Source organism: Spinacia oleracea, chromosome 2, assembly GCF_020520425.1.
Source record: "Spinacia oleracea cultivar Varoflay chromosome 2, BTI_SOV_V1, whole genome shotgun sequence".
Lineage (NCBI taxonomy): Eukaryota > Viridiplantae > Streptophyta > Magnoliopsida > Caryophyllales > Amaranthaceae > Spinacia > Spinacia oleracea.
In genome coordinates, this window is record NC_079488.1 from 84,579,395 (window position 1) to 84,593,114 (window position 13,720).

The 13,720-nt window shown below is 38.7% G+C and overlaps 2 protein-coding genes across 3 annotated transcripts; one reads left to right on the forward strand and one right to left on the reverse strand.

Annotated features, from left to right (window-relative positions):
- The first annotated feature begins 350 nt into the window (after positions 1–350).
- LOC110790125 (peptidyl-prolyl cis-trans isomerase CYP28, chloroplastic) lies at positions 351–1,799 on the forward strand. Its single transcript, XM_021994885.2, has 2 exons — positions 351–1,199; positions 1,413–1,799. Exons 1-2 carry the CDS (start codon positions 446–448, stop codon positions 1,619–1,621), a joined length of 963 nt encoding a protein of 320 aa, XP_021850577.1. The 5' UTR covers positions 351–445; the 3' UTR covers positions 1,622–1,799.
- A 1,845-nt stretch (positions 1,800–3,644) lies between these two features.
- LOC110790124 (uncharacterized) lies at positions 3,645–11,321 on the reverse strand. Of its 2 annotated transcripts, none has more exons than XM_021994884.2 (10): positions 10,980–11,321; positions 8,120–10,777; positions 7,858–8,036; positions 7,682–7,750; positions 7,447–7,599; positions 7,153–7,316; positions 6,875–7,022; positions 4,780–4,902; positions 4,599–4,686; positions 3,645–4,197 (listed from the first exon to the last, which is right to left on the reverse strand). In XM_021994884.2, the coding sequence occupies exons 2-10, from the start codon at positions 10,719–10,721 to the stop codon at positions 3,992–3,994; spliced, it is 3,732 nt and encodes a 1,243-aa protein (XP_021850576.1). In that variant the 5' UTR covers positions 10,722–10,777; positions 10,980–11,321; the 3' UTR covers positions 3,645–3,991. The 2 variants fall into 2 exon arrangements, with proteins under 2 accessions (XP_021850576.1, XP_021850575.1); XM_021994883.2 differs by having other exon boundaries at positions 7,858–8,042; positions 10,980–11,320.
- Between the last annotated feature and the right edge of the window lie 2,399 nt (positions 11,322–13,720).

A 13,720-nucleotide genomic window follows, 5' to 3' on the forward strand; every position in this document is an offset into this window, starting at 1 on the left:
GTAAGGGTCACTCTTATTTACCCACTTTTAATCTCTCTCTTCATCCACCTCATCACCCTCTCTTAATAAGAGTTATCTATCAAAAATTCAAGAAATAACTATCTCTTATTTACTCCCTCTTAAACACCTTTTACATGTATTTTTTTTAAAAAAAAAACAAAAATATCAAAAGCATGCACATTTTCCCCACAATCATCCACCTCACCCCCACTCTTACTTCTAAGAGTTACCTCTTATTCAGAGGATGTCTTAATCAGAGGATTAAGAGTGCGCTAGTATTGATGTTGGAAAAAAAAAAGGGGCAGGCAATTTGGTTAACCAATCATATCCAAGTATTGGTCCTACCTACTTTAAGTGAAAGGCTAGGAAGAGCTCAAAACTCCATCCACAAATCTTTCCCTTTCTCTCCCTCATTCCAAAGACTAATACCAATGTAAAGTTAACAATGTTCAGCTTCCATTCTGCAAATTGTCTTCCTCTTGTATTGCCTTACCAACATAGGAATCTTACTTGTTCTACTAATATTAATCCTACTAGTACCATCTCTTCTTCTTTGTCTCCTCACCGGCATAACTCATGTACCGAGGCCCAAACCACACGCCGCTCTATTCTCCTCGTATCCACCACCCTCGCTCTCCCTTCGCCACCCTCCTCCGCTGCCATTGCCAATGCTCCTCCACTAGACACCACCATAACCGACCGAGTCTTCTTTGACTTTAGCGTTTGTCCAACCTACTTCCGTACCCCTAACCTAGGCCAGGCACAAAATGAACCTCTATGTACCGATTCAGAAGTCATGGGCCGTGTTGTGTTGGGCCTCTATGGGAAAGTTGCTCCGATCACGGTCTCCAACTTCAAGGCCATGTGCATTGGGCCTATGGGGTACAAGAATACCTTGGTCCATAAGATCCTTCCGGGCCAGTACTTGGTAGCGGGTCGTCAAGGGAGGAAAGATAAAGGAGAGGTGTCGCTACCACCTTCGGGCTTGGCCCGGAATACAGAGACAGTAGACTCACGGGCTTTTATGCTGGAGCATTCGAGACCCGGTGTTCTTTCGTTATGCTTGTCGGAGAATGATGATGAAGATGAGATTAAACTAGACCCAAATTACCACAATGTGGAATTCTTGATTACAACTGGACCCGGCCCGTGTCCGGAGCTTGATGGTAGGAACATCGTGTTTGGGAGTGTCCTTGAAGGTCAGTTTCTATTTTACTCATTTCTTTGTTTGTTTTCTAAAGCTTTAACCAATTAAACCAAGTCATAGTTATATAAGACGAATAGAAAAGTTATTATTGAACATGGTTGGAGTTCTGTGAATAATGACTGAAAACGATCCACTGGACCAAGACATCATTGGTGAATACGAAAGAAATGGTGTTAGTAATACTGAAAAATGATAAATGATGCAGGGATGGATATAGTGAGAGAAATAGCAGCAGCACCAACATACCAACCAGCAGAAAAGATAAGGCAATTGAATGATTTGGCAGGATTTCTTGGAGATGAAAGAGCCCAAATTGCTAGAACATTTTGGAACCGCCCTCTTAAATCTATATATATCAGCAATTGTGGGGAACTCAAAGTTACTAAACCATCTCTCACTCCTTCCCTACCATGACTTTCATACTTGAACGACCATACTTGGCCTTTTTTACTACAATGTCAACTTTAATGTAAATGTATGTTGGTCACTCACAGGCATACTTTATACTCGTAACCTGTTTATCTTTCACTATAATGTGTTACTGTAAAATGTAAATGAATTTTCAAATGAACAACTAGATTGTAATTGTATACCTTTGTTTATTGCCTGCCAACTTAAACATAAGCTAAAAGTCGTCCTGCATATTGCTTTGATTTTATCAGAAGCAGCCTTTTATTGGGTTTTGACCTTACTTAGTCAACAAATTCAACTAGGGGATTTAACCCTAGACTTGGAGGAATCATTTCTTGGAATGTGAGAATCATAAATATTGATTGGATTACAAGTACGCTGAAATGCTGATATAACTTAGACATAATTATGTAAATATTCTGTTAATATATTTAGCAATGATTTCATAACAATGATTTCATATGCAGCTTAACATTCAAACATTAATACAAGTCATCTCTTTCCACACAATTAAATTTCAGCACTATACATGATTCACAGAATGAATTGAATAATAGAATAATACATTACATTAGGAATTAGGAATTAGGATTTAGGAATTAGGAATTAGGAATTAGGTAGATTTTCTAGCAGGCTTGTCATGAAGTACCACCGGGGGAGCAAACCTAGAAGAGAAGCCGAGATTAACACCATAATCCTCATCATTAAGATTGCCATCATCGAAATTAAGGGTATAATTAAAAGAATCATATTGAAAATCTGTCCTCTTGTTATCATTCAAGTAAGCACCAATCTTCCTAAGGAAATTCTTCCACTTGGGTCCAGCAACTATCTCAGACACCTCTCTCAATTTCTTTACTTGTCTCACCAGCCATGAGTATATATGACTCCTTCTCATCACGACTTTCCGGCAATAGATGAAGTCGATCACCATGTTTTTGGCTCGTAAACACCCCGAAACTACGAAAGCAACCACATCCTTGTTCCTCGGACTCTAGCTCTACCTCGCCGGCTTGCATCAGGAAAGCATTTTCTTGATGTGTAGTCATCCTCAACAAGGAGGGAAGAAGATAAGGAAAGAAAGAGAAAGTATATATTATGGTTGGTTGAATGAACAAGTTATGTTTGTTTATATAGAAATATATGTTTAGGGGATAAGGAAAGAAGGAAGAAGAAGGAAGCATCAAAGAAAATGGCAAGTTGAAGTCTAAAATGGCGAACGCGAGGGGAGGGTTTTTAGAAGTTTTCAAAGGGATGGTGACTTGTGATTACATCTCAAGTTGGTGAGAAATATTGAAACCAAATTTGAACACCATTTCTTCGAAAATGATTAGTATGTCACTTGGGAATTAATTAGAGCATGTACATTGGTTGGCTCTTTGAGGACTCTTCCCTCTCTCTCTACCACTATCTCTCTACAAGACACACTCAAGAATTCATTCTTAAAAACACCCAACATTGGTTGGTTACTCAAATGAGCTCTTCACTATCATTTTTACCATTTGGTGGTCCACAATTAATTGTGTTTTTAACCAAAGTTGCTATCCAATTTTCAAAGTTACTCCCCACTTTTCAACAAGAATCAACTCTTGAAGAGCTTTCCATGAAGAGCTACTCAAGAGCCCCAATGTTGGCCAAGAGATAGTTCTTGTTGGAGTGCTACTTGGAGAGCTACTTGGAGAACCCCAATGTACATGCTCTTAGAAGCTCCTATACGGTGGGAAATTGGGAACTAGGGAATTCATGGAGTTATATTAAATATAACCTGGGCCCCACCTGTTATCGAGAGAAAGAGTCCAATTCACAAGGTGTCCGTGCGCCATACTATGCCAGAACCAGCCGTTAAGCACATCGGAGTGCACGTTGGAAATTAAGCACTCCCCACCCCCGCACACGCTAACTAAACTAAACTAAACTTAACATAAGAGTGACTACTGTCGAAAATCTGTTGGTCTGATTCATAAATAGTATGCTTAACACTTGAGATTACACAAACAGAGCAAGTTTAGAGTCCAAGTGGTGAAAATGGAACAAACATTCAATGTTATCCGAGTGATGTCTTCGAACTGAGACACTATTCATAAAGCCAAAAAGAGGCCGTGCGGCCTAAAGGAAGTCTAAACCCAAAATGGTTTGCGTCTGAACACATTACACATGTGAGCTATCAACTAAGCAGAAAGCCAATGAAACGTCCTATTCCAAATTGGCATTACAAGGAGCAAAGAGCAAAAAGAAAAAAGAAAATATAAATCAATGCCTAATTAACAATTCTTCCTTTTTTGCTTTTTTTTTTTTAATAATGGTAGGGGGTTATCTATATAATTTAATAAAACTAGACATTAAATAAACAAGAGGCAGTAAAATAAAGAGCAACTAGGTGTTTGTTCTTGCAGTAGCAGCTGGTGGTGATTGTCCCTTTGCCGGAATCTTGGATGCCATACACCGTAAATCATTGGCAATCTCAGTAAAATTGGGCCTCTCGGGTGGGTCAGCCGACCAACATCTCTCCATCAGTGATCTCCACTCAGGGTCACAACTCTCTGGGACTGGTGGTCTCAACGTATTGCTCACAATACCTCCTGTTTCCATAAAATATACAACGGAGTCAGAAACATTACTTTTCACAATGGAAATGACAAATTTTATGTTCTTGAGAATTTTTTTTATCTAATGTCACAATGAAGCATGGAATACGAGATTATGACACAAGAAAATTTGAGGAAGTAGGTGCCCAACAGAAAAGTCTATGAGCTGTGACCTTTTTGTTACCAAAAACAAATAAGATTTTCAGCAGTTGCAGGGTTTGTTTCAACCTTCAGTCTTGATATAATGTTTTGGCCATTTTTCTCCATTGAATGTATTTTTCGGTTAAGTTATTGTCATTCAATTATGGGAGAAGATTAATCCTACCCCCTCTAAATTTTCAACCATCAAAACCATGAAGCACGACTACTCATGGGAAGAGATGTTTAAGAATTACCAATAATAGCTCCATAGTGCAGGTCAGCATATGGCTCTTCTCCAGTAAGAAGCTCCCACATTACAATACCAAAAGAGAACACATCAACCTAGAAAAAAGACAAACAAAGAATTTCAGCACTAAAATTAGGAAAATCGAAATTAGACCTTCAAAGACATTATTATAAACAAAAATGACAAACCTTCTCAGAGACTAGACTGCTGCTGCCGTTCAGAAGCTCAGGTGCCATCCAAGGAAGGGTACCTCGCACTCCCCCTGATATTAATGTTTGGCATTTCACTTTCGATAGACCTAAATCCCCAACCTGTAACCAAAGACCGACTTCAGTAACGTCATAGTGCTAAACCAATAAACTCATCCAAGTTCAGCTTGCAGCATTTACATCAAAAATTTCATAGTCCTACAAAACCTCTGTCCTCCCGCTCCATCTCTTCCACAGAAAAGGAAATATGGCCAAACAAGCTATAGGATAACAGAAGAGAAAACACGATCCAAGAGGTAATGTATTGTTCTCTGGGAGAATGCTGCTTTTACGCTGCCTTGCAGGTTTACTTTTTACCTATTAAGACTGTTAGCAAGAGTAAGTCACATGATGGTGTCCAACCTGCATCCCCATCCTGGGCCTCCCCCAAAAAATAAAAAAAGACGGGTAGGAAGCATATGAATGGGGTCAACATTAAGAGAAGCACCATAACTGCCGTAAATTTAAAAGCCGTTAAATTGAGATGTCAAAATCAGTGACTCGTTTAAGGAAACCTTGGATGACAAAAGACAAAATGTCCAACCATTCCTTGTAGCTCCACTCCACATAGTCCTAGACTAGTTGACATACTATGTCAAGTCAACTGTAACCAATTTATACTCCACTTTCGGAAGAAAAATATTGCTCAGATCCATGCATGACTATCAAGAAATATGTGGTCACCACCGCTCCTTAAAAAACAAGAGCAATATTTATTGTTCTGGCAGATCCTGGGGCTGTAATGTGCTGGTCTGCTGGATAACATAAGTGATGTGGAATTGTGGACTGATGTCCAACAATCAGGTCAATCACATTCAAAAAGATACAAAACAGAGAACTAGGGGGGAATTCCCATGATGAGGAGCACAACTTTTAATTTTTCACAATAGCTGCAAGACAAAGAGAGTGCAGTAAAATTGTGCAAGAGCATCTCCTATTTCCTGCCATGTTTTCATGCTTTTCTAGGAAGAAGTACTAGAGTGAAGGCTGTGAAATCACAAAGGCACCACATGTAAAGCTAGAATAGAAACAAGAATGTTGATGAAGTTTCTCGTGACACTTCCTCAGATAAACTTTTCCCAAAACTTTTACAAGTCACTGCAACTGTGGACTTGCATTGCAAGTACAAGAATATAAGGTTTTGACAATGAACACAAATGAAGACCATGTCACTAAGACGCTGAAGGAAAGTATTGAAATATGAGACTAGAGGAACACAATTTAGAATATTGACAGCCACATGAGCTATAGTAAATAAGATTAATTAACTGTACCCACAAAAATATACGAAGAAGTATTACAAGATTTTACAAAGGAGGAATCACACACACTAATTATTTGTGGGATTTTTACTAAATATATATGGTAATATGGACACCCTCTTATTTGGCGGAGCTCTTACAAGTGAGCACACTTTGCTACACTACAAAACTTATTATTGTGTCAGCCACTTATGTGCCACATACATGACACACACAAAATGAACACTAATGCCTATATTAATACAACTTATGTCGGTTGAAGACAAGCTACAAATTGTTCTATGACAGTTAATCCTAGGGAATAGGCAGCAACAGTTATGACTTGAATAATCTAAAAACACTCTTTAGAAACATATAACGTTGGCAAACGAAGCTTATAAGTCTTGTTAGGCTTATAGTATGCCGATTGTGACTTTCTTCCATATTAAGGCAGTTCTATATTTTTCTTATCTTAAAATAATTACTGATTTCCATCACAGTTGTAAAGCAGAGGGATGATGAGATGAGGAAAGAAGAGGTGAAAAGGGTTACATATGAAGGGGGGAAAACATAGAACATGTAGCAAACATTAAGATATTCATACTTTCGAGTTTTTTAACCTAACATCCCCCCCCCCCCCCCCCCCCCAACACCCACACACCCACCCACACAAAAAGAATAGAGCAGCACGAAGAAAGGACATAATTATTCTTACTTCCTAGATAATAATACAATCAACAAGAATACGCTCATCTAAACACATTTTCTCAAAGAGAAGTTGGCGGCCAGCTAACCTTACAAATGGGTCTATGTGGATCTCGAAGATTGACAAGCAAGTTGTCACTCTTAAGATCAAAGTGCACTATATTTTTAGAGTGCAGATATTCCATTCCAAAAGCTACGTCCATGGCAATCAAAAGCCGCTTCCTTTTATCAAGATTCCTGAAATGAATATAGCGTCAATATATTGATCGAAGGATTTTGTGTGATGGAAGCTCATGATGCCGAACGTTAAAAAGAAGTCATACAAAACAAATGGTATGGTTTAGATCAGTAATGGAACTAGACTTACTTTTCATTCTTCTGCAGAGCAGTTCTAAGAGAACCATTAACCATGTACTCAGTAACTGTGGCCACAGAACCACCAGGACCATCAACAACAACACCATAGAAAGCTACCACATTTGGATGGTGCAAGTCAGCTAGTTTTTTGGCTTCATTCCAAAAGTCATCTCTCTGATTAAAGCGTGACAAAAATAGTTAAATTAAGAAGCAGATGGAGCAATTCAAGAACATTTCTTTGCAGCAACCAGAAAACAATAAAAGAAAATTGTGACCCATGACAGAGTAATCAGTATTCACTTACCATGCGTTCTTGTTCAGAAGGCTTTCCAGCAAAACACCTATCATTGATTCGTTTGATGGCAACGTCAGTTCCTCTCCATTTGCCATGATAAACAGTACCAAAGGTGCCAGAACCTAATTCCCGTAGTTCTTCAAGATCGCCATTCTTAATAATCTGTAATATATCAGTTGCTCAATAAGTTATCTAGTGAAGTACTGTAACAGCATCAACAATGATATGCTACCAGACAATTCACCTGTAAGCGACCAAGGCCATCTGAGTGTGGAAACCCAAAGTTTGCCTTATCAGATTTAATATTCATGGCCTGCAGTTAAAAGAAGAAACACATACGAGCGTGACAAACATTATCAAGAAAGAAATGAGAAAATATTTGCACCCTCATCCTTCCTGTACAAATTCCACATAAATCACCTCCATTTTAGTTTGTAGAACACCATCACTATTAGTCTGTCCTTCAATCACATTGCTCGCTTCAGAAAAACTCGTCTCTTGTGAAGAAAAGTCGACATTTGATTGCACAGATGAGTGGAGAACTGAAGCTGCAACCCCTTCAGCTGTCGCTTGCAGCTGTTGCTTGATCCGCTCTTCTGCTGAACCTTCAAAAATACAAAAGGGTCAATATGGAGAACAAATACACAACAATAGGGCTAGATTAGTAGGCTAAATTTCTGACCTTTGCCAGATTGAACTTGTTCTGTTGCCGGTTGGACATCAACAAAATTTACATCCGCAATTAGTTCCCCATTTTGACGATTGTCTGCCACAGATGCCTCTCTTTTTATAGAAATTTTACTAGGTTTAGGAGGGGGGAAATGAGTCTCATGCCGCATATTCCAAGGGTCTTGGTTACTAAACAACGAGTTTGTAGAATCATTCCCAACTGCTCCCCAATTATGTGGAGAAGTTGAAGGCTGCACAATACTGTTTAAAGCAGTAGTCTCAGCAGGAAATCTTGTAGCAGGTAGAATTTCATTACACTGATATTGAACTTCGGGAACACCCATTTCACTTTGGTTCATCTGGCTTGTCTCTTGAAGTAGTGCAGGTCTAATGAAGGCAGAATTTGGCAAAGCCTCTCTCCCCAATGGGTGAGAAGGCACATGATCCAAAATATCATCTTTCCTAAGTAGATCAACATGTGACTTATCCTGTTCGTTGCTAGAAAGAATATCAGTAGGTTTCAATTGGAGATTTTCCATTCTAAAATCCACTGGTCTAACTTGATCATTTGAGATGCCAGATCTTACTGCATCCTCCCTAGTCATGCTAGGAACCTTTTCAGAATAGTCTATTGATGTTTCGGGAATGAACTGTTCAGTAGCATGGTAAACTACACCAGTGAGAGTAGTATTGTCACCATTGACAGGTTTACTTACTAAATGCGGCTGGATAGCATCTTCAGGACAAGACCCAGGAACCATATTACCCCTCACTCCACCATAGGGAGTCTGTGCATCACTTGCTAACCCCATAAATCCCTGATTTTGTGCAGCTGCTGCATGCAATCTAGTAATATCATCCAGACGAAGGCTTTGATAAATTGGGTTTATATCAGAAACATTGGTTGATTGACTAGTTTTCTGGTCCTGTACAACTGTATCAGAATGTGCATGAGGTAGCGCCTTTTGGCACATATAGCAGTCTGTCATTGTAGGGACTACTTGTTGATGCGTCACCCATCCCTCTGAGAAGGCTGCATGATCTTGTGGAGAGACTTGGGGCCACCCGTACCCTCCACCAATTGGGGCTTGGTATGCATTATTATAGCTAGGATCAGACACAACTCTTTGTGTTTGTTGTACTAACGGCTGGTGAATGTTAGGATTCATGCTCATGTGGGAAGGAGTGGGAGCCATTGTCATTTGTACTGCCGGTACAAACTGATGGTTCAATAAATTTTGGGAGTCACGATATTGTGGATGAATGAGTACGGGTCTTGGAGCTCCCATAACCTGAGGATTTGCATAAACCACATGTGACGCTCCACGGCTCAATGCATCTTGGTGAGGATCTATATAACCACCTAAATAGGGAGAAGTATGGGTTTGGAAATTCATGCCTAGTTGCTGAAAATCATATCCCAGGGGCTGTTGCTGCCCGTGTGCTGGAACAGGAACTGCTCTCTCCAACTCAATCTCTGGCTGTGAGGCTGCCGAATGTGGAGAAACACCTGCAGGAACTATCAAGGACGGAACAGAAGCCTCCAATCTTGAGGTATTATCATAAGAGGCAGCAGTATCACTTCGAGGAGAAAACATGTTGGCGGATGGTGGTCCACCGACATCTTGACCAGCTGATGCCTCAAAAACCTCTGACCCACTAACATCAGAATTTTGAGTTGAAGTTACACTTGCTATGCTTCCCTTCCTTGTGATACCACCACTAAAACCTTCTGCAACCCCATTCACAGCATCCACATATCTCAGCCCACTATCATGTAAACCACGTAGTTGCAACGCACCAGAGGTATCAAGCTCAGAAGCAGAAAAGAGAAACACCCTTAGCTTAGCAGACCCATCAGGAGACCTCTCTTGCAACTTCTCAAACTCTTCCATCATATTATCAAGATCATCAGAGCAAGAAACCGACACAAGGGCATCAAGATCTTCATCTGGTAGCTGATATTTGATCACAACAGGTTGCTCATACGTATCCACCATCTTCTGAACCAACTCCCCAAATGTTACATCCCTCCTAACACTAATAATCCGAGTTTGGCCACCAACATATCTAAGCATTCCATCACTCGGGCGAGGGATTATTTTCCCCCCAAAACTACACAAGAACTTAACTTTCTTACCTGATACTGAATCATCACCCCCCTCCTCACTCACTTGATCAACACCACTCCCACCAGTAACATTGCCACTCCCACCAGTAACATTCCCACTCCCACCCCCACCACCACCAACTCGGGACCCTAAATTTGGGCTGTATGCATACCCTGCTGAGTTAACGCTGACATTACTGCTAGGAGGTGGTGGGCCCACGGGAGGCTGCATCCGCGGGGTCCACCAGGTAGCGGGACCCATATTGGGCCCACCAGGATTTACATACCCCATACTCGGAAACCCAGCACCAGAAGCATCAGTGTAATACACCGACATTGATGGAGAACTGGCAACATCGATACGGGCCGTATTCTGGTAAAACCCATCAGGGGCCCTACCTGAGGTGGTCACAGGTGATGGGGCAATGCGGGTTTCTTCACCAGCACTACGAACTACATTTAAGGGTCTTAGATCCATTGGCATCGAATTTTGATCGAATGCCATGACTTTTTTTCACTAGATTTAAACAAATCAGCAGATTTCCCCCCAAATTAAATTACCTACAAAAACGGACAAAAAAATAGGGCTTTTTCATTAATTAAATTGTTAAAGTTAAGAACGTTATCAAATTAGAGTTATTAGGTTTAACAATTTCCAGCTAAATTGAAAAACAAAACGAAAATTCAAATACTAATAAAATTCCTAAAATCAATCACATAATAAATTGATAAAAAAGTGGGAGTGAGGAGACAGAAAAAGTACCCAATTCGATGACACCGAAGAGGCGGACGGGGAGAGATAACTATCCGCGTCAAAACGGCACCGCTTTTAGACCAAACTCCTATCTTTCTTCTGTTCTTCTTCTTCCTCTGTTTCCTGGATTGCAAGATTTCTGTTTTATTGGTATTCCTCTTCGATTACACTCGATTAATTTTAAATAGCTTTATTTTTTATTTTTAAATACTAAGAAAGATTTGTTTTTTTAAAAAAAAATTTAAATCTTAAAATTTAGATTTTGTAGGTTGTTGGAGTATGAGAAATGAGAGTGACAGAGTAGACTATGACTTGAGGATTGAATTTGAGGGATGTACTAGGGTGTGGTATTTTGTTAGGTTTTAAGGTTGCCAGAAATTATAGAGTTGCAATTGGAATTGAAGCCACGTGGATGGCCTCATGTACTACTATAGCCTATAGGAAGGTTACATGTGTCCCGTCTCTCCTCTATGAATTGTTACTTTCTTTTTTTGAACTTGGGATTTTGGACTTTTCCCTATTTTTGTCAATTTTTCATGGGGTATGGTATCAATCTTAGAGATCTTATGCTTTCATGATCAACACATCATTCATTTTTAAGTTTGTGCTACTTACTTATCTTGTCCATTACTCCCTCCGTCCCAAAATTATCTTCCTATTTGACCAATTTCACGGTTTTTAAGAAAAATATTTGGAGTGGATAAGTCTAATGATTGGATTGTACTTGTGTTGGAATAAGCAAAATGGTCCCCTCCTCTTTTGCACATGGATCCTAATCAAAATAGTTAACCAATAAGAATACAATAATATTTATTCTCAACCAATCAAAATGCTCAGATTTAAAGCACACAGATTCAACACAAATAGGGGTAATATGGGGTCATTTTTCCATCAAATGGTCCCCTCCTCTCTTTCTGATTTTTGTGTTATTAAATTAGTTTTCCTTGTTTTTTTAAAATTTTAGTGGTCCCAAACAAGAGTAAAGTGAAAAGTTAGTACATCTATAATTAGAAACAGGAAGATAATTTTGGGACGCTCATTTAGGAAAACAGGAAGATAATTTTGGGACGGAGGGAGTATGTGTTTAGCTCTTGGAGACTTGGACCTTAAAGTTGTGGATTATTACCGATAGTTTTTGTCTCTTACATCATTATAATTTCAATGATATACTAACTTATGTTCGAAAGACGGGTGATCCGCCAATAGTTAGATCATGTTTATCGAACATCTTGTTTTAGTGTTCAAGAGAGAGAAGTGAATAAAAATTAATAAAGGAGGTAGAGAGATGAGTGAAAAAGAAAGAGAGATAAATAAACCAAATAAAAATTGGTGTTCATTAACACCAAATGGAAAAACCAAACTCTTGTGTGAAAATATTGACTTGTGCATATGGGGGACCAAAAATATTTTTTTTTTTTAATTGCAAAGTAATTTCAATGACCTAGATTTGTTGTGTTAAACATACATAACCATTTCAAATTTTCAATGCCCATAAAATTAATATTACAACTCAAAAGAAAATGAATCTCTATTTTTTTTATGCTTTATAAATAGACACTAATATTGACCACTTTAAATCACCAAAAATTTAAAACTCAAAAGAAACAGAAAGAAATAAAATTTAAGTATTTTTTATTTATATATTTATTATCCAGTAATAAAATTTAATTATAAATGATTATTACATCACTAACTTAATTAATACGGAGTAACAATTAATTACGCCACTAATAATTTTTTTTGGTGTACCACCTGGTTCACCCTTATGGCTAATTCGGATTCGGGGCGAGTTCTGAGTGGATAGGTTCCAGTCCCCTCCCAATTGTTGTTGCGGGGGATCGAACACGGAGTCGTCCCTACCAAGTTCAGCCTCAATCACCACTGAACCAACGGGAAATTGGTATGCCACTAATAATTTGATTATATACTTCTCCAGAACAATATCATGAGAAATAAATGTAGGTGGGATTTGAATGATGTATGAGAGAGGTGATATTTTTGATGTTTGATAAATGTTGTTGATATTGGGTTTTATGTTGGGGAGAGATATTTTATTAGGTTGGAGACCAAAAGCAAGGTGTTTGATAAACATGCTCTAATGTCAAACGATGAAAATTGAGTTTTGTTTATGTCAAAAGTAATCGTATTTGTGGTTAGTTATTTTTTTTGGTTAAACTGAGAATCATAAATTAAGTTAGTTAAATTTGGTTAAGAGAATGTATGATATCACATGCAAATAGACATATATTAAATTGTGACATGTGAGGAATGATGCATACCGTAGGGGGTTTTTTCCGGCGAATATTGGATTTTGAATTCCCTTACGGGTTTTGTAGATTTTGTATTTCGAAGGAGTCGCCACCAAACAATATTTTAGGGTCCGGTTTGTAAAGACCAAAGTTGACTCTTGTGGATAAGGCATTGAATCTTAGAAACGGATGGGTGAGATCCGGACAAGGGAACGAGATGCTTATTTTGTGAGCTTTAGAAATACATTCGAGTGCAAGACAAGGATTGTTTTCGGATAACCCTAATCATGACACTAGGTTGGTTTGAACATGTATTTAGGACATAGAAATTGCTACTTGTATGTGATCACTATGTTTTAAAGTTAATTAAAGGAACCTAAGGCCGGTTTGTCCAAGAATTATCTTTGTTAAGCGTGATGTGACATTTTGCATATTGTTGAATTTAGCATGTGAGGTGATGAACGCAATAAACAAGTAAAGCATCGTCACAATAAGTAAAGG